This window comes from Anas acuta, chromosome 18 (genome assembly GCF_963932015.1).
Source record: "Anas acuta chromosome 18, bAnaAcu1.1, whole genome shotgun sequence".
In the NCBI taxonomy this organism is placed as follows: Eukaryota; Metazoa; Chordata; class Aves; order Anseriformes; family Anatidae; genus Anas; species Anas acuta.
In genome coordinates, this window is record NC_088996.1 from 5,045,421 (window position 1) to 5,064,961 (window position 19,541).

The following is a 19,541-nucleotide window of genomic DNA, read 5'->3' on the forward strand; positions in this document are numbered from 1 at the left end:
AGCAGAGCAGGCTGCCTCCGCCTGCACACCCCAAACTCTGTCCCCCATCCCCAAACCCATCCCCGAGGCTGGATGTTTGCCGTGGCCACATCTGGTGCCAGCTCCAGGCATGGCCCAGCAGCAGCGGGGGGCACCGTGGGTGGGTATTTCCTGCGTACACCGATATCCACACACATCAGGGTGGCAAGCAGCCTAATCCCGCGCGCCATCAACAGGTATTTTCGGCGGCTAAGAGCTCCGGAGGAGATTGGCTGAGATAAAGGCAGCCGTGACGCCCGACGGGGCCGGAGCTGATGGAGGCTGCCCCAAATAAAAACGCTGCTGCGCGCCGGGAGGGGAGCAGGATGCCGGTGCTCAGCACCTCGCCTTTCCTCCAGCCCGCTCGCTGGCGGTGCCCCCAAAATTCGCCCGGGCGCCAGCGCCGCCACACGCTGCCCGCCAGCGAGTTCCGCTGCCTCAGCCCCGAGGATGCCATCAGCGTGTTCGAGATCGAGCGAGAAGGTAAGGGGAAGGGGCTGCCTTTTTCCCCATCTCCCCTTCCCACCTGGGGTGCTCCCGGTGCCCCCAGCCCCTCGCCGTGCTCACCGCCCCCCCCCTCCTTGCAGCCTTCATCTCGGTGTCCGGGGACTGCCCGCTGCACCTGGATGAGATCCGCCACTTCCTGACGCTGTGCCCCGAGCTGTCCCTCGGCTGGTTCGAGGAAGGGCGGCTGGTGGCCTTCATCATCGGCTCCCTCTGGGACCAGGACAGGCTCAGCCAGGTAGGAGCTGCCCTGGGGGCGCTGGGGGAGGCGGCACGAGAGCCTGGGGACCGCGAGAAGGGAACTGAGGGGTGCCCAGCGTGGGGGAAATTAAAACTAAAAAGCCTGCGGGGATGGCACGGGGTGGGCGAGCGGGGATGGCACCGAGCAGGGAGCCACGGGGTGGGTGGCACTGGCTGCGTGACACCTCGGGGGTAGGGGGACAATGGCTTTAATTAAACCATTTGGAAAAAAATGGGCCAAATCTGTTAGGGAAGGACAAAAAAAATAATCCTAGGCATCCTCGGCCCCGCTAACCACCCCGTTCCCTCCCCGCAGGCGGCGCTGACCCTGCACAAGCCGCGGGGCACGGCGGTGCACATCCACGTGCTGGCCGTGCACCGCGCCTGCCGGCAGCAGGGCAAGGGCTCCATCCTGCTGTGGCGCTACCTGCAGTACCTGCGCTGCCTGCCCTTCGCCCGGCGCGCCCTGCTGATGTGCGAGGATTTCCTGGTGCCCTTCTACGAGAAGTGCGGCTTCCAGGCGCTGGGGCCCTGCCAGGTGACGGTGGGGGCCCTGGCTTTCACCGAGATGCAGCACGCCGTGCGGGGCCATGCCTTCATGCGCAGGAACAGCGGCTGCTGAGCCCCCAACCCGGGGAGGATGCTGGAGGGAGGCAGAGGGGATATAAAAGGCTGCGAGGGTTTTTTCTCGGTTTTTCCCCCGCTGGGCACGCTCCCTGCTGACACAGCTGCCTTTTGGGCAGGGGATGAGCCCGGCACCGTGTGCCACCGACACCTCCTGTAGGGTTGGGGGCACAAAAACCCAGCCTGGCCCCGCTGCACGCACCAAACCCATGGGTCTCTTCAGCTGGGGCTGCCCATGGGGGTGGCACGGCCCGGGAAAAGCTGAGACCCTATAAAAATACACAAGCCTCCAGCCTGGCACCCCTCTCCCAGCACCCTCCCGCTCACACCAACCCCACAAACGATCCCAAGAGGGGGCCAAGCCCTCCCCAAGCACCCCCAGAGCAGGCAGGGTCCCCGCAGCCACCCCTGGGGGTGTCCCCCCTGCCCACGGCCACCCTGAGTCCTGCACCCAAGAGCCTCCCCACGGGGCAGGTCCTGCACGCAGACACATCCCCTTCCCAGGAAAATCCTCCTGCAAATGCCTTGGTCTGTCGTGAAGCAGCAAATAAAGCCACAGCGGTTGTTTTCTACGCAGCTCGGCTGTGTTTGTCCCCAGCTCCGAGCGTCCCCGCTCGGCACACACAGGTGGGAACCAGCCGGCACCTTGTGGGGTGCCTCAGCTCCAAGGGGGGGGCAGATCCACCCCCCCCGGGGCATCTGATGGAAGGTTTGGGGCTTTGACAGCACCTGGAGGCTCTGTGGGTCACTTTGCTTCCCCTTTTGCTCCAAGAAACTGCCCTGAAAACCCTGCCACTGCCCCAGGAGGGATTTTTGGGGACACAGGGCACTGTGCTCACCCTGCAGGGCAGGGGCAGCCCCCGGCAATCCCACCTCCTCCCCACCCTACAACGAACATCACCAAAACCACCCGAACCCCCGAAAAGCGCCGAGGGAGACGAGGCCCCGTGCGTCTCATTAAATACAGGTAGAAATTTATTAAGGGGGGAAAAAAACAAACAAACCCCGAACAAAACACGGCTTCTAAAAAAGTATCAAAAAGAGACCGAGGAGGTGAGTGAGGCGCCTGCCTTTGGGAGGAGGAGCGGGGCTGCGGCCGGCCCGCGGCGGAGCAGGGGTGCAGGCACCACTGGGGGGGGGCTCACCCCAAAATTTGGGTGCTCGTCCCGCTGGGGAATTGGCTCTGTCCCCATCCTCCGGTGCTGTCACCCACCAGCACCGAGGAGCCACCCAGGTACCCGGGTCCCCACACCTGGGGGGGGGGACAGGAGGTGGCACCGGGGACCCGGGGCAGCAGCAGGGGTGTCCCCAAGGGGTCCGCGCTCAGCCGAGCCCTGCCCGGGCTTCAGAAGGAGCTGAATAAATCTACCCTGCCCCAAGAGGAGCCCGCTTGGAGAAGCACGAGCCTCCTCCCGAGGCCCTGGGAGCTGAGCAGCAGGCACAAAAGTGGGAGAAAAATACTTCAAAACCTCAGCTCCGAGCAGCGCGGGGCCGAAGCTCCAGGGAGCCCGCAGCTGGGGAAAACCATCAGGGCTCCCCCTCGCAGCTCACAATCTCGCGTTGAGAAAAAACACCCCCAAAATTAAAAAATCCTAAGGCTGATGAGGCAGGAGCTGCTGGAGGGGGGGGTGGGTCCAAATCCCACTGGAACGGGTCGGGGGGGGGAAAGGGCTGGGCCGAGCCACAGAGCCCCCAGGGGGTCCCCGAGGCACCCCCGAGACAACAGACGCGGCCCAGAGCCACGGGTAAAAAACCCAAATACGCCCCCCTACAAACAGGGGGTTGTGTTCACAGTATGAGCGGCACCACGGGGGGACACGGGGCGGGATGGGGGAGGGCACCACGGCTCCCACCCGTCCCCATCCTCACCCCACAGCTCCCCGAGCCCCGGCGGTGACGGCGCGGCCGTGCCAGGGCTGCAGCATCCCCCCCGGGGTTTTTTTTTTGGGGGGGGTCAGTGCAGGACCTGCTCCAGCTCGTACTTCTCGCAGAACTTGCTGGTGAAGGGCAGGCAGGTGAGGTACTCGATCCAGCGCCAGTTGATGGGGTAGACGTAGAGCCAGACCACCAGCGAGGCGAAAAGCCCCACGAAGACCAGCAGGGACACGATGATCATGGCCCGCTTGCGGTACTTGTCCCCCGTGCCGAAGGTGATGTAGGGCAGGAAGGCGAAGGAGAGGAGGAGGCCGCTGAGGAAGCCGAAGAGGTGGGCGATGTTGTCGATCCAGGGCAGGAGCCCGCAGACGAAGAGGAAGAGGACGATGCCGGAGAGGTTGAGGAAGGCTTTCCAGGGCTTCTCCAGCACCTGCCAGCTCTGGAAGAGCTCCACGAAGAGGCAGGCCAGCAGGCCGAACTGCGACCCGGCGGGACCCACCTGGGGGACGGGGGCAGGAGGCTCAGGGACGGGCACATCACCCCGCCACCCCCCCGTGTCCCCAGGGACCGTTCCCCTCCGTCAAGCGCCCCCGTCCCCCTCCCACTCCGCGGCCCCCAGCGGGGCGGATTTAGGGCGCTCTGCGTGATCCCCTCTAAACCCGCAGGCAGATTAGCCATCTGCCCGCCCGCACGCACAGCGACACGTGGGGACATGTGGCCCTCGCCAGCCCCACACGTGGGGCAGGGACCCCCCCCCCCCTCCATGCTGGGCACCACAGCCCCCTCCCCAAACCTTCCTCCGGGATTTTTTTGATTAAAAAACCCCCTTTTTATCCCCGGGGAGTTAAATGGGCTTTTGGTGATGGCTTTTTTTTTTGGCTTTTTTTTTGGTGCTGCTTTGCGCTCACAATCCCTGGATGCAAGCGCATTTTGCTCAGCACCCAGCAAGGTCCCAAAACCCAGGGCTGGTTTTGGGGTGGGGGTTGGTGTTACAACAAGAGCCCCCCCGGCCCTGCAAGCCCCTCACCTCCGCGCGGTAGGGCAGGAAGATGGCACTGGCCAGGTTGCCCGTGATGCCGCTGAGGATGAAGATGATGGAGATGCGATGCCAGCCCGCCAGCTTCTCCAGGTCCCGCAGCACCGTCATCTGGAAAGTCACCGACACCAGGCAGTGGATGATGCTGGGGGAAGAGACCCTGCATTAAACCCCAGCCCCTGAGGGACACGGGGCACCCCACAAAGCACCCTCTGGTGCTGTAATTTGGGGGTGCTCCTCCCCTTGTCCCTCCCAGCCCGTGCCGAAGGGTGCTGGGGTCCCCGAGCACCCCGCGGCCCCGTCCCAAAGGTGTGGGGCCGCCGCTCACCCCGCGTGCAGGAACAGGGACAGCCACAGGCGATAGAACTGGTCGGGGACCTCCGGGTTGAGGAAGGGCAGGAGGCCGCAGACTTCATCCAGGCAGTGCACCTGGAAGGGCACGGGGGGTTTGGGGGGTGCCGCCAGCTCAGCACCCAGCCCCGCACCAAAGGACGGGCTGCCAGGCAGGGAGGGGACCCCAGAGGATGGAGGGCACCCCTACAGCCTGGGTGCTGGGGAGGGAGCACCCCAGCACCTCCAGTGCCCCAGAAACTGGTTTCCTGCCCGAGAGGTGCCTTTACAGGGGCACTGCTGCAATTTTCTGCAGCCCCGGGTTTCCTCCTATGCCGGACCTGCACCCCCCAGCCTCACACCGATCCCCCGAGCCCCCCGCCGGCCCCTCTCACCTGCGAGCAGAGCGTTGCCTCCTCGTGGAAGTAGCCGTGCATGAACTCGCAGTACTCCCGCGTCGTGATCTCGCAGCTGGGCACAGGGCGGGCAGCGGGCTCGCTCGGGGCAGGGCACGCTCCCTGCAGCCATCCGGGCATCCCACACCCACCACATCCCACCCCCAGGGTCCCACAGCCTCCCTCTCCCTCCCTGGCACGGCTCGGGGTGCCAGGAGGTGCCCGGAGCCCGTCCCAACCTCGGTGCCCGCAGCCCACCTGCCCTTGGTGCCGATGCAGCAGGGCCGCCCCTTGATCTGGCAGTCCATGTGCGCCAAGCCCGTGTGGTTGGTTTTGGTCTCGTAGGTGCAGATCTGAGCATGGGAGGGAGAGGAGCCCAAGTGGGGGGGTTGCTCCGAGGCCTCCTGCAGCCCCCCCGCACCCTGCTGGAGGCCACCAGCCTCCTGTGGAGGTCCCCTCGTGGAGGTCCCCCCTGCGGGCTCTTACCGGCCACTTGGTGATATCGTCCGGCCACACGTGGGGAGGGTTCGAGGCTGGCTCCTCGCACGTCCTGGTGGCAGGAGGAGGACGTGGGGGTCGCTGAGGGTCTCCCCCAGCACCGCCCTGCCCCTGACTTGAAGCCCCCCCAGGCACAAGACCTGCAGCCCCCCCCTGCAAGCTTCCTTGTGCCAGCGATGCGCTGAGCCCGCTGCAGCCACCGCACCCCCCGGGTAATTTCTCCGGGTGTCCCTGCCCATGTCACCTCCCCAGGGATGAGCAGGCAGGGTCAACCCCAAGACAACGATGCCCCCCGGGGGGCTTTCAGGCTCTCCATTACATTCAGGACAGAGCCCCCCCTAATTTCCCTACCCATCCCCAACTCTCCTACGGTGCGCGAGAGCCACCAGCCCCTTGGAGAGGTGACCTCGAGGCATCCAAGCTGGAAACCCGGCCCCAGGGAGCCCCCACCATGCACCCTGCACACTCCCAGGCCGCCACCTCTCCCCAAAAACCCTTTTTACCTGGGATCCTGGTGACACACGGCCCCTGATGTCCTTCTCTCGCCCGAGCCCATGGTTGGCGCGTTGGTGCCCGGCCACTTGATGAACGTCGCCAGCGTCTCCTGCGGGGACGGAGAGGCTCAGGCACTCGGGCACCGCTGTCACTGCACACACCCTGTCCCCTGTCCCCTGCCCCCCGCCCGCGGCACGCACCGAGCAGTCCTGCGGCAGTGTCTGGATGCAGCCCGAGTTGTCGTTCTGCACGCAGCAGCCGGAGCCGCGCTCCCGGTCCCGCTGGCGCTGGATGAGGCGCTCCACCTGCCGGTCCTTGCGGATGCAGGGCGAGAACTTGGCCCCCAGGTGGATCAGGTCGATCTGGAGGGAAGGGGTGCTCCAGGGGGTGCTCCGGGGGGTGCTCCGGGGGGTGTTCCCACCTCCCCTGCCAGCAGCTGCGCCCCAGAGCCCACCCCAGGACCCCCAGAGGATGGAAGGTGGGCAGGGACCCGGTCTCCCCCTGCATCCCATGGCGATGCTGCAGCGCCAGGAGCAGCAGGAGGTGCCCAGAGGGACACAGGGGGGGGGACCAGGCAGCAGGCTGGGACAAGGGCTGCTGCCATGTTGCTGGGGGAGAGGAGAAGGGAGCACCCTGAGGACCCCCCCCCGGGCTCAGGCTGGGTGAGCACCGATCCCCTGGCCGTCCTCTTACCGAGCTGGGCCCGATCCAGAAGTTTTCCTGCTGGATGTACTTGACGCTTTCATACACGCCTTTGTTCCTCAGCACCTGCCGAGCGAGGCCAGGGTCACACAGCCGGCTGCGGGGGGGACACATCCTGCCCCGGTGCCACCTCCTGCAGGGGCTGAGCCCCGCTTTGTCCCCCCGATCACAGTCCCCCGGGGAAGGCTGACGCCTGCTCTGCCCTCCTGCTCAAGCTGGCTGCATCCCTCACCCCTCTGCAAGGTGCCCCCAGCAGCTCCCGGGGTGACATTTTGGGGCCAGCCGGGAGGGGCCAGCCAGGCAGGGAGCTCTTAAACTTACTAACTCTGTCGTCACGTGCTGGGTGAAGCCGATGGGAGCGATGCCGTAGGTGCCGATGACCAGCAAGGTGATGAGGATGTGCACAAAGGTGATCCAGTAGGTGAAATACGGCCTGAGGAGCAACGGGGACGGGGTCACGGACCCCAAACCGGGACGGTTGGGTACCGGGATGCTTGCCCAGTGCTTCCTGGGGAGGGAGCCCCAAGGAGCCGGGCCCCTCACCGGTGGCTGTCGGTGTTCTCCAGCTGTGACTGCACGATGCTGCTGAGGCTGCGGCGGTACGTCCTGTTCAGCCACTTGCCCACCACCCCCAGCCCGTAGTAGCGCTTCTTGCGGTCGAAGGCGAAGTGCTTCACCTTGGAAGCGATGCGCCTGCCCCTCCGGGGAGCAGCGACAGCGGAGGATGCGGCGAGCCGGGCACCTTCACGCCTGGGGAGGGGAGAAACCCCATGGATAACCCACCCCGAGCCGGGAGGGTAAAGGTTCGGGGAATCCCTTGTCCCCATGGAAGGGACGGGGGGGACATCGCTGTGACCGTGCCGGGGAGGCTGGTACTCACAGAGGGGGCTGCTCGCCCTCGGGGGACGCCCTGGCGTCCTCGCCCACCGAGTGCATGCGCAGGTAGGTGGCGGAGAGAGGCGGCGACTCGAAGACGTCGTCGGGCATGGAGTAGGTCTCGTCGTGCAGGTCCATCTGCAAGGGGCACGTGTGGTGGGTGGGTGAGAGGCCTCCAGCGTGGAGCAAAGCCCCCAGCCGGGCTCAACTCGGCTGCAGAGCCCGGGAAAAAGGGTGATCCCCGCAGATATCCCCCTGGCTGCACCTTATGGGGCTGGCATGGCCCCACAATGATGGCATCGTGCCCTCCCTGCACCGAGGAGCATCACCAAACCCAGGGCTCCCAGCGCTGGGCACGGCAGCCACCGGTGCCCCAAGCTCCTGGGGCAGGGCTAAGCACCCACACCGGGATCCCTCCATACCCTAAATACACCCAGAACCCCATTTGGGTCACAGGCTGACCCCAAATCCCCATAATAGGACGGGACAGCCACGCTCCCAGCAGCCAGGCGGGTGGCAGCGAGCCCCCAGCCCCACCAGCGCCCTGCCCCGCGTTCAGCCCCCCCTAGAGGGGCATGGGGACCCCCCCAAAATCCGGGGGCCGGCGTGGAACTGCTCTTGCCTTACTGAAGAAGGAGGAGTCCAGGGTATCGGCCGCGTCCACCACGTCCTCGTCCATGAAGCTGGGGTACACGAAGCTCCTCTTGTTGCTCCTCTGCTTCTGAGCCAGCGGCTCCAGGGCCGAGCGTCCCTGCAGGGGGGGGCGTGGGGAGCAAAGGGGGGTCAGAAACAGGGAGCCCCCCCGCTTCCCGCAGCGCCCAGGGCTTGTCACGGCCACCCCAAAGCCCTGCAGGTCCCCTTTGGGGTGCCCTGCAGGAAAAGGTCTGCAGTGAGACTCAAGAGATGTGGTTTTTGTTTGTTTTTTTTTGTTTTTTTTGAGGGGTGCCACCCCGGTGGCAGAGCTTTCACCCGGACTTCTCTTTTTAAGCAGAGTTCAGGTTATAAAAAAATAAATAAATAAAATGAAACCAAAAAGCACCCTTCCCACTCAAACCTGCAGCGGGGCGCGACAGAGCAAAAAGCCAAGAAACGAAGATGAGAGGGGAGGGAATAAGCTGAGAAATGAGCCGAGAAGACCCCCCCCATGCCCCAAAACAAGCTGAGAAGATGACCACGACCCCCGTGTCCCAAAAACTCACGCGGAGAAGCGCAGCGGCCGCCCTGAAGCTCATGTGTGCCACCGACTCCCTCTTCCTCCTCGGCAGGCGGCCGTAGCCGGAGCGGGCGCTGTTGAAGGAGGCCAAGGACGCGACGCCGGGGGTGAGGGGGGGCAGCACGTGGTGGGGCGTGTGGGGCCGGTCGGTCTCGTCGGGGTGCCGAAAAGGACGGCCCCTGGCCAGCGGGTCCACGATCTGCAGCGGGGAGGGACGCGTGGGCACGCGGGGAGGCTGCGGGTCCCCGCGCATCCCCCCCGGAGCCCCCTCCCCGAGCTCTACCTTGGGCATTTTGGCCGGTTTGGGTGACTCGGTGCCTTGGAAGGAGGGCGCCTCCTGGCTGGGCAGCTCCATGTCGCGATAGGCGGCCTTCAGCTTGCCGTACCTCATGCTGCAGTGCTGCAGGCTCCTGCGCTGCCAGTGCTGCCGCTTCCCCTCCCAGTCGCTGCTGACCCCGAACCACTCCGCCGTGCCCCTGGCCGCGCGAGGGATGCGCCCGTCACACCCACAGGGACCCCCCCCGAAGTGCCACGGCCCCCATCTTGCCCTCAATACGGGGATTTGGGGTCGGGCGGCTCAGCTGGGCACGGAGCAGGGCACGCTACAGACCTGGCTGTGGGTCTGGGGGCTGTTGCAGGGGGGGCTGCTGGTGCCGGGGTGCCCCCGGAGGGGAGCTCCGTTTGGCACCGTGGCGGACACCACACCAGGACGTTTTCCCAACCCCAAATTTCCCCATGGGATGATTCCCAGGGCTGAGCCACACAACACCCCTTGAGGATTTCCCTCTGGATCCCCGTCCCTGGCACCTGGCCGCCCCCAACTCCCCAAAAAAACCCTCACTTGCGGATGCTCTGGGACAGGGAGGTCTGACGGCGAAAGCCCGGCCGCCGCTCCGAGCCGTCGCATGCCTTCGAGCGGGGCTCCTGCAGGCTCTTGCTCTTGCGGTAGATGGGGGCCTTGGTGGGCTGGGAGGCAGGGCAGAGCGTCAGGAACGGAGAATGGGGTGGTGGGGACGGGTGCCCCCAGGATGGGTGCCCCTGGGATGGGTGCCCCCAAGGATGGGTGCCCCCGGAGCTCGCGGCTGCTCACCTCCTTGCGGGCGCCGTCCTCTTCTGCCTCCCTGGGGGGGATGACGATGGAGAGGTTGGGGGGCTTCTTGCTCTGCAGGCGGCTGCTGCCGGAGCGGCTGCCCCCGTTCTTGTCGCTGGAGGACATCTCGGGCGGGCGGCGGGCGGCAGGCTGCGAGGGAGGGAGCGGGGAGTCGGCGATTTGGGGAGGCACCCGCGTCCCCGCGCCGCGTCCCCTCCTCCCCACCACACAGAGTGAGCGAAGCGTGCTGGAGATGTGGGCAGAGCACAGACCAGTAATGGGGTTTTGCCCCCCAAAGGGTGGGCACAACCCCATTACAGGCTCTGGGGGCGCTTCCCCTCCTTGCCGGGAAGGACGCGCGTTGCTCTCCTCTCATTTGGGGGGGGGACCAGGGCTTTGCACCACCACCAGCAGCATTTTGCCTCTTGGTTCCCTTCCCATTCCAGGCAGGAGACCTGGATGCCCTTCCCCAATATTTCAGGAGCCCACGCTTGCTTTCTGTGTGTTGTAAAGAGACGGAGGAACCCGTGGGCACCCCGCGGGACAGGGGGTGCCCAGCGCTCCCCTCCGGCATCTGCGTGCGCACGCCAGGCTCTGGGCTGAGGCAGAGCAGATGAAATCCTCCCCGTGCAGGGAGCGGGAGGCTTAGCGGCCAGAAGGTGGCTAAACCTTGGAGCAATCCCCTCCCGAGGGGATCGTGGTGTCCCCACGGGAGCAGCTCCATGGGGACGCCCGAGGAGGCTGGCACTAGAGGGCAGCCACCAGCCTCCGCCAGCGCCAGCCCGGTGCTTGGTGCTGGCCTCCCACAGAGTTTTTGGGGCAGGGTGAGGATGGGGAGAGGTGCCGAGGACACGGAGAGGTGTGCGTGGCAGGGGGAGTGCTGGATGCCACCCGAAAGGCTGCCCCACCGCGATGTCCTGACCTCATAAGAGTGGCAGGGATCCCACGCAGCGTGGCTCGAGGGCGGACGCCGGCGGTGGCCTCCTCCTTCCTCCCCCTCTGTCCTTCATGCAAGGCGGCCCCAGGGCACGGCCGGGCTCCTGCTCTGCCTGGCGGGGGAGATGCTGCAAGAAAAAAGAGAGGTGAGAAAGGGTTGGGGCCGCAGGAACCGCCAGCAGCAGGAGGGGAAGGGTTGGGGTTGGCTGCTCCTTGCCAGGAGGGCGAAGAGCCACAGCTTTTGGGGATGGGGCCGGGAAAGCAGCCAGGGGTGAGGCCAGCGGGAGCGTGGGGACGTTCCCTGGGGATCTGCTGGGTGCAAACAGCAGGGCAGGACGCTGCGGGACACAGCCACAAACCCACACCTCCCCTGGGCTGGGTTTGGGGTGGCCGCAGGACATCGGGGACCCGCTGCAGCCACTGGCACGGGGCGAGGAAACGCCGCCCGCTGCCACCACGCACCTCGCTCTGCTTGTCACTGCGCCACCAGGCAGGGCACGAGGGGATTTCTCACCCGCCGCCGCCTGCCAAAGCTCTCAACGAGCAAGATACTCGTGGAAAAAAAAAATAAATAAAAGCAAGGAAGAAATGCAAGCGCCTCGCCGAGGTGTTTGATGACTGCGGGGCTGGGAGGGCGCCAGCCAGATGGGTCCAGCCCCAGCAAGCAAAACTTTCCGTCCCTCTGGTGAGCTGCAGGCTCTGTTTGTTTTCCTCCCGGGGCAGCCAGCAATGAGCTCGAGATGCCAGCTGCAGGCAGGGCTGGCTCCGGGGAGCCCGAGGAGCTGGAGCCGGGGCTGGGGACGTGCCAGGGACGGGGACGGGGACCCGGCAGCGGGAGCTGGGTGCACCCCGGGGCACTGCGGTGGCCACCAGCACCCCTCGTCCTCCTCCTGCCGTGTGTGCACCCAGGGCCGGGCAGCTGTAGCCCTCTGGGCACCTGCAGTCCCTGGGGCACTTTTCATGGTGCTGAATTAACCCAAAATTCAGCACTCGGTGGGAGGAGGGGAGCAGCCTCTGATAGCTGAGGTCCCCTCGGCCACCCCGGTGCGGTGCCAGGCAGCACCCAGGGGTGAGCACAGCACCCGGGGTGCCAGGAGCTTCACCCAGGGCCAGCACAAAGCCTCTGGGACAGGGCTGGGAACACATTTTCCCGTTCCCCACGTGTTTGGCACCCGCAGCAGCCTTCCCAGCGCTGGCACAGCCCTCGCCCTGCGCGCTCAGCGTGAGAACAGGCGATCCAGTGCCCATGCCCGGAGCAAACCTGGCAAGGAGGAGCAGGGCTCCGGCCACCACCAGCTCAGCCCTTCACCCTCTTAACCCACAGGACGGATGGATTCAGGCACTGCCACGGTCCCGCTCACCCCAGGATCATCGGGGTGTCCCCAGGGAGCCCAGACACAGGGGTGGCCCCCCCCCATGTCTGTCTGCAGCCAGCAGTGGGGACAGGAAAGGGAAGTGAGAGGTGACACGCTGCGCCGGCGTGGGGACAGCTGTGAGCAGCGTGCTGCGGACAGGGGGGGTGACACCGCCGGGGGGGTGACCCACAAGGGGGATGGAAGCTGTGAGCACGGCCTGAGCTGTGCTGCGAGCTGGGAGCCGGGTCCTGGGGGCACCTCGGGGTGCAAAGGATCTCCGGGGAGAGGGGAAAACGCACGAGGGGTGCCGCAGAGAGCAGGCGAGGGGTGTGGAGGATTTACCCGGAGCGGTGACCGGGAGCAGGATTTAGTCCTCAACCAGGCGAGGCTCGGGGATGGCTCCCGGCCCTGGGCTGAGCCACGAGAGATGCTGACCCAAGGAAACGCCCAGCGGTGGAAAAAGTGACGCGGCTCACACATGGCCTCAGCACGGGCCGTGCCAGGCGTCTCCGAGCCAGAAACCAAGCGGGCAGCGGAGGCAGCAGCGACGCGCACGGCCCCGCTATGAGCCACCGGAGACACCCCTGCGGGGCAGCCCTGCCCGGTGCGAGCGGCGTGCCCCCGAATCACTGATGGGCACTCTCGGGCCATCCATCAATGCCGAGGGGCTCGCTCGTGGCCGTCAGCCCGGAATTTCCACGGGGCTTCGAACCTCGGGTGCTGCTCGGGGAAGGCACCAGGATCGCGCCGCAGCCCCACAGCCACCCCACGGCCACCCCACAGCTGGCTGCAGCCTCCGGCACCGGGTAAATCATTAACGCCCGGCACGGATCCCAGCTCGCACGCCGCCGCCACCGCAGGCAAATGAGCAAAACCCCAGAGAGGAGCCGGAAAGCCTCGGGGCTGGCAGACGGGACGCGTGGTGGCGGGGGAAGAGGGACAAAACCCAGGACAGAAGGACGTGACACTGCCCCAGCCGAGGGCTGGTGACTCGCCGGTGCCAAATGTGACACCAAAAGGGTTTTGCTCCCAGTCTGACACGGGGACAGCGACGCCTGCGGGGCCGTTTGGAGCTGCTGGGGCTGCTCAGGGCAGCCAGGCGTGCAGCACGAGTGCCCACAGAGCGCCGCAGCCATGCGCGCTGCCTCCCAGGGGCTTTCATCCCCATCTTCAGCACGGCTGCCTCTGCCCGGGGAGGGGCAGCACGCCAAGCCAGCCTCCCTTGACCAGCCCTGAACCCTTTGGGGCTCCTCAAGCAACGGGCACGAACCCAAAACCTCCTCACCCGAGAGCGGCCGCGCGGGGCAGGAGCCCAACAGGTTCCCCGGGCGCACACCTCACGGCGATTGGGAAACCCTCGGCGATTTTCCTCTGCCTTCTCCTAAGCCGGGCAGGACGTGAGGCAACCCCGGCGTGGTTTGTTCATCCCGGGCGAGTTTCAAGTGCTCGGCACGCCCTGGAAGGAAGCAAAACCACGCAGCCGAGATAGAGCGTGCCAGCCCACGGGGCCACGCTGCCGATAAAGCTGTGCCAGGCTTCCCTCTCCTCCTGCCACGGGCACGGAGCTCCCTGGGCTCCAGGAGTGAGGGCAGCCCCGCTGCTCACACCAGGTATCCATCACGAGGGGCTCACCTCGGGGGCAGGTGTGGTTTTGGGGGCATTTGTGGTTTTGGGGGCACGTGGCACCAGTAAACGTGGGGATCCCATCCCCATGGTGTGGGCGCACGTCCTGCCCACCCCAGCATCCAGCTAGGGACACCTTCCCGCAGTGCGGCCCCAAAAGGGGGATGGTGCCACCATCAGGAGCAGCCCTCTCCCCTCTCCAGCCCTTCCCAAAGCCGGGTTTCCCCGGCAGCATTCTCGGAAGGAGCCGGTATCTGCGCGGAAAGGGAAGGACTCGCCCGCGATAAGCGGCCGGGGCTCTTCCCAGCCCGACGCAGACCTCTCAGCGTCCTTCCCTTCCTTCCTGGCCTCCAGCAGATCCACGCAGCCTCGCAGCAGAACCACCCGGAGCAGGAGGTGCAGCACAAACCCCCCTGGGCTTCCCCGAGGGCTGCCTGGAAGCCGCACAGCTCCGGAGATGCTCCGGGCAAGCAGGCGGGTGGGCGCTGCTGCAGGACGCGGCACCGAGCCCCCCAAACCTCCTCACCCCACTCCTCTCCTCTCCTCCTCGTGCTCCAGCCCGGGGCCAACTCGCACGTGGAGGCTTTGAGGTGCCGCCAATGGCTTCCCAAAGAGCAAAGGGCAAAAGTCTCCCGCAGGCAGCGCTGGAAGCCAACGCGGCACAAGCCCAGCATCATGGGGGCTTCTCCCCAAAAGTTCCTGCAAAGCGCCCCCAAAATCCCAGGGCATCCCGTGCAGTGATGAGATGGGGGCACGCAGACACCCCTGGGTGCCACACGTCCCCCTCATGCCTGTCCCTGCTCCCGGGGACCGATCTTTGTGCGCCCTCGCATGGGATTGCTGCAGCCCCGCGTGTGCCCTGCGCGGGCACCCCGTCAGCGCTCCCCAAAAAGCGAGGACAAGGCTCTTCTACAGACCCTGCCCACATTTCCCACGCTGCTGGGATTAATTAACCCGGCTCCCTTTTATGTGAGAGCTGCTCAGTTACCCGGAGCTTCGGTTCCTGGGTAGCTGGGCTGAAATCAGGGGCTCCCACGCAGGGCTGGGGAGGCCGCGGGTTGTTCCTGGGCTCGCTCTCGCTTCCCTGTTCGAGGCGAAATTCTTTGTGTGAGAGGGCAAGGGGCGGACGTTTCCTCCTCTGGTTCTGCAAAACGCCGTGGCTTTGATAGCAGCTCGCCGAGGGAGGGCACAGCCGGCACCAACAGACTTCCTCAATCCTCTGCTCCACGGCCCTGAGCGCGCCGGACACCCGAGAGCGGCACCGTGCTGGGCAAAACGCCCCACGGGGGGGGTGTCCTGTGCTTGCTGAGGGTCCCCCCCCAGCTCTGAGCACCCCAGGGAGGTGGCAGCAGGAGGCGATGCTCAGCCACGTGCAGGAATTCGGCTCGTCCTGTGCACAAGATGAGCCCCGGGCCCTCGGTGGGGCCCCCAGCACGACAAAACGAGCCCGAGCAAAGCCCCTCGGCCACCAGCTCCTTATCTCCTGGAGCAGGCTGCTTATCTCAGCGCAGCCACCGAAGGCTTGCGCCACGTGCCACCAGCCCCCCACACCCTTCCTCCTTTCCCCAGAGACTCGGCAGACGAACGTCAGCCGGTTCCTCGGCCTCATTTCCTTCCCTCCCAAACTCCACGAGGCCAAAACCCGCCCAGGAAGGTTGGCGCGAGGCACGTGCTCCCCACGGGAAAGCCCGGCGGGGAACGATCCATCCCACCCCGTGCCCGTCCCCATCCAAGGCGGCATGAGGAGGGCACGGAGGGCTCGCACGCACACCGCTGCTCCCTGCCTGATGCTCTGCCTCCAGCCCAGCATCGATCCCGGTCCTGGGAGCACGGCTGGAAGATGCCAAACCCTTCCCCTGGCCCAGCACCAAGCCCCGAGTGCTCTTTGCCGGCATCCCCCTGCCCCATCGCCGTGGCCGCGTGCCAGGAGCACACTCTGCAGCCCCTTGGGTGCCAAGAGCCGCTCTGCTTCCCTCCTCCTCCTCTCCATCCTCCTCCTCCTCCTCCTCCTCCCAGCGCTCTCCCCACCATCCCTCCCTGCCCAGGGATGCTTCGCCCCCGGGGGTGCCCCCATCCCGGCTCCCCACCTGCTGGGTGCCTGCACCCAAGGGGTGCACAGGAGGCACCCAGGTCCCACGGCAGCACCCGGCTGCAGGGTGCAGGACCCAGACCCAGGCAGGAGCATTTCAGGGTCCGGGCACAGCAGCCAGCCCGGCGTGGGGTGCAGACACTCACCCCGAGGAGCCGAGCAGCAGTGGGGGGTTTGCAGACCGTGAGGTTTTCTGAGTCATTTGCGGCATCGCACAAGTGGGGACACCGAGGCACTGTGTGAAAACCAGCCTCCTGCTCTCCCCCGCGGCAAAACCCACAGCAAAGCGAGTGCAGAACGAATCCGGGGGGGCCTCTCAGCTGGTGGGTGTTGGGGTCCCCCTCCAAAAAAAAAAACAAGCCCCCAGCATCGCTGCATGAAGCTGGGGCAGGAGCAGGCAGAGGGAGGGGTCGGTGCCAGCCCCGCTCCCCAATTCCCCACCCCGAAGCCTCGTTAGGAGAGCAGCAGCCAATAAAGCGCCCTGGGTTTGTTTGTGTTTGTATTTTTTTTTTTTTGAGGTGATTATGTGAGAAAAAGGGCCAGGCCGCCAAGGTTTGCATGTCCCCTGGCACGGAGAGGCGCAGCTTTCAGCACTCGCTCGGAGCTGGGGAAGCGGCCGTGACCCCGAGCCCCGAGCGCTCCCAAAAGAGCCCGGCTCCTGGCTCCCTGCTCCCGGCCCGGAGGTCATTAAATAAAAAGCTTTTCATAACCAAAGAGTTTCCGAGCCCATCACTTACGGGCTCCTAGAGATGGAGGAGAAGTAATTAGGCTGCAGCCGGGGGTAACCCGCTCCCTTTGCGCAGAGCCCGCGCTCTCCCCGCTCCCGCTCCCCAAAATCAGCCACCAGCAGCTCCGTGGGGTGGCAGCGGGCCCCGGGGCCGTCTGTCCGTCCGTCCAGCTGCGGTTTGGGATGCAGGTGGAGGCCAGGCCCCGCTTCTGCTTCAATTTAAAAGGTTTGGAGGGTTTGGCCCCGGTGGCCCCCGCTCCCCCTCCGCTCCTCGCCTTTTATTGTTGGCTGTCAGCACGGATCTGAGCCCGCCTGGAGAGCAGCTGCTTTCTGCTGGAGACACCCCAAGGGAAGGATGCGTTTGGGGTCCCCAAATTAAACAGGAGCAACCCCAAGGCACAACCCCCTCCCCACCCCGAGGCCAGCCCCGCGCTCCTGTTCCAAACCCCAAAACCAGTCCCATCCCCAGCTCCCCTGACCCTCCTGCTCACCCCGAGGGGCTTCACCCCGCGGTGAGCCCCCACCAACCCAATGACCCTGTAGGATTTCAGCCCCACGCGGTCCCCCCAGCACCCGCCCGCCCCCATTGTTCCTCCAGCACGTGCCCAGCGCTCCCACGTGCGCCCGAGAGCGACGCCAGGGCACCAAACCCGGGGTGCCACCACCCCCCATCCACCCCCAGGGTGGCTTTTCTGCCCCTTTTCACCTCTCCCCCAAACTGGGGGGGTCCCGCAGCATCCCCGCCACCTGCGCCCCTGGGAGCTGGGTGGGTGAGGATGAGGAGGATGGGGATGAAGCCGGGTGCTGCTCCCAGCCCCGCTGCTGGGCTCGGTGCCACCGCGGTGAGCTCAGCCTGGAAATCCCCGGGAGTGACCGGGGAGAGGAGCCACGGCGGGGCCGGGGGCTGCGGCTCCCCCTTCCCATGGAGACCCCCTGGGGACCCCCCCGTGGGGTCACAGCACCAGGCTCTGCTGGGCTCTGGGTCCGGGATTGGGGGGGGTTGGAGGGTGTTTGGGGTGGGAAAGGGGATGGGGTGCGAGGCTTTGCCCCAAACCAGCCTGGAGTCACCCCAAAACTGGCTCTGTCCGTGCCCCCAGCCCCTCGGGGACCCCACACAGCCCCCGTGGGGTCGGTTTGTTCGCAAAGGGCTCGCGGCAGCCCAACAACATTTGGACAAAAAACCCCAAAACCAACACCAAAACTGAGCCCCGCACCCCAGCGGGCGGCACTGCTGCCGGGACAGGTTCCCAGCACTCTCCAAAAAGCCCTAAACCTCCCCAAAACTGCTCCCAGCCCGGTGCCAGCCCCCCCTTCACCCCGGTGCCACCACGGACACGGCTCCGAGCCCCGAAACGACCCCAAAAGCCGCCGCTGCGCCCCGTTAGGGCGGAGAGGGGGCCGGGGGGGGGCACAACCGGGGGCTGCCACCCACGGCTGGGGGGGGGGGGGGGGGGGCCGTGGGGTGACCCCCACCCCAAGAGCCCAACCGGGGGGGCCGAGACCCAGCCGGGAAGGAGCCGGAGGGGGGGTCCCGAGCCCCTCGGTGCCCCCCCCGGTGCCCACCCCCGGTGCCCACCCCCGGTGCCCCCCCGCACTCCGGAGCGGGGCGGAGGCGGAAGCCGGTTGGGAACCGAGCGGGGGGGGGGGGTTCAGGGAGGGGAAAGGGAAGGGAAAAACCGCGGGGACACCGGGACCCCCCCCCCCCTCCTCCCCAGTGCGCCCCCACCCCCGCTCCCCGCTCACCTCCGCGCCGCCGCCGCCCCGCGCCCGCCGCCGCCGCTCCCGGCCCCCGCCCCCCGCCCCCACCTGGAGGGGCGGGGCCAAAGGGGGGGGGGGTTATGCTAATGAGGGGGCGTGGTTAAAGGGGGTGGGGTTAATTAGGGGGCGGGGCCACCCCGGGTGGGGACCGCCCCGCAGAGCGCCCACTGCTGGGGGCACCCATGGGTGCTCCCGGTGGCACCTATGGGTGCTCCCGGTGGCACCCCTGGGTGCCCCCAAATGTCACCCCTGGGTGTCCCCAATTTCACCCCTGGGTGCCCCCAATGTCACCCGTGGGTGCTCCCAGTGTCACCCATGGGTGCCCCCAATGTCACCTGTGGGTGCCCACAGTACCACCCCTGGGTACCCCCGGTGCCACCTGTAGGTGTTCCAAATGTCACCCATGGGTGCCCCCAATATCACCCTTGGGTGCCCCCCAATACCACCCCTGGGTGCCCCCAGTGCCACCCCTGGGTGCTTGCAGTGCCACCCGTGGGTGCCCCCAGTGCCACCCCTGGGTGCTCGCTACCCCACCACCCCCTCCCAGAGCCCCTCTGGGTGCTGTTGTCCCCCCCCAGCCACCAGCTGAGCCTCCGGGAGGACGGCACCGAGGGCGGATTTGGGGTTCCAGAGGGGCTCCACGGGGTGCGCCGGGACCACGTGCTGCAGGACTGGGTTTGGGGTAACGCCAGCAAAGGGGACCCCCAGGGGGTGCCGACCCCATCCCCACTGAGCCCCATCCCCACCGAGGGGACCCCACAGGGGCACGGCGGGCACAGCGGGGTGGCACCACGGGTCCGGGCACGTCCCCATAAATGCGTGACCCTCCTTTGGAGCTGTGCTGGGACACGGGTGGAGAAGGAAGAATCCCCCGTTGTGCCAGGACCCCGGGATGGAAAGGGCCAGGCGTGGAGCCGGGGGTCAGTGGGGGAACCCCGGGGGAGCCCCGCGCTGACCTCTGGGGTCCCAGGAGGGGGAGACCCTGCAGGGTCCCCGTGCCAAGCCAGCAGAGCGTTGGGCAATAAGGAAGCGAAGCAAATGACCGAAAAAACCCCAAGGGCGTTGAGTCAGCGTGCCGGGACACCGCGTGCATGGCTGGAAGTGCCGGGGCTGGCCTGTCCCCAACGGGTTTTGGGAAGGGGCCGCGGCGCTGCGCT

The 19,541-nt window shown here is 66.6% G+C and overlaps 2 protein-coding genes across 2 annotated transcripts; one reads left to right on the plus strand and one right to left on the minus strand.

Moving 5' to 3' along the window:
- The first annotated feature begins 165 nt into the window (after positions 1 to 165).
- AANAT (aralkylamine N-acetyltransferase) lies at positions 166 to 2,903 on the plus strand. Its single transcript, XM_068654945.1, has 3 exons — positions 166 to 501; positions 606 to 760; positions 1,079 to 2,903. The coding sequence occupies exons 1-3, from the start codon at positions 294 to 296 to the stop codon at positions 1,382 to 1,384; spliced, it is 669 nt and encodes a 222-aa protein (XP_068511046.1). The 5' UTR covers positions 166 to 293; the 3' UTR covers positions 1,385 to 2,903.
- Positions 2,339 to 18,477, minus strand: RHBDF2 (rhomboid 5 homolog 2). The gene is made up of 20 exons (XM_068654944.1): positions 18,370 to 18,477; positions 13,473 to 13,643; positions 10,819 to 10,960; positions 9,897 to 10,046; positions 9,648 to 9,772; positions 9,090 to 9,282; positions 8,793 to 9,005; positions 8,216 to 8,344; positions 7,598 to 7,731; positions 7,261 to 7,467; positions 7,039 to 7,150; positions 6,709 to 6,783; positions 6,216 to 6,377; positions 6,024 to 6,124; positions 5,509 to 5,572; positions 5,281 to 5,375; positions 5,023 to 5,098; positions 4,626 to 4,726; positions 4,289 to 4,442; positions 2,339 to 3,760 (listed from the first exon to the last, which is right to left on the minus strand). Exons 4-20 carry the CDS (start codon positions 10,020 to 10,022, stop codon positions 3,341 to 3,343), a joined length of 2,487 nt encoding a protein of 828 aa, XP_068511045.1. The 5' UTR covers positions 10,023 to 10,046; positions 10,819 to 10,960; positions 13,473 to 13,643; positions 18,370 to 18,477; the 3' UTR covers positions 2,339 to 3,340.
- Positions 18,478 to 19,541: the final 1,064 nt, after the last annotated feature.

Excerpts from the sequence above, each read along its gene's own strand:
- AANAT (XM_068654945.1), top strand. The coding sequence starts at position 294 with ATGGAGGCTGCCCCAAATAAAAACGCTGCTGCGCGCCGGGAGGGGAGC. Across the intron at positions 502-605 it reads GTTCGAGATCGAGCGAGAAG|CCTTCATCTCGGTGTCCGGG; the intron begins GTAAGGGGAAGG and ends CCCTCCTTGCAG. Across the intron at positions 761-1,078 it reads ACCAGGACAGGCTCAGCCAG|GCGGCGCTGACCCTGCACAA; the intron begins GTAGGAGCTGCC and ends CCCTCCCCGCAG.
- RHBDF2 (XM_068654944.1), bottom strand. The coding sequence starts at position 10,022 with ATGTCCTCCAGCGACAAGAACGGGGGCAGCCGCTCCGGCAGCAGCCGC. Across the intron at positions 6,784-7,038 it reads AGCACGTGACGACAGAGTTA|GTGCTGAGGAACAAAGGCGT; the intron begins GTAAGTTTAAGA and ends CTCGCTCGGCAG. Across the intron at positions 5,099-5,280 it reads TGCATCGGCACCAAGGGCAG|CTGCGAGATCACGACGCGGG; the intron begins GTGGGCTGCGGG and ends CCCTGTGCCCAG.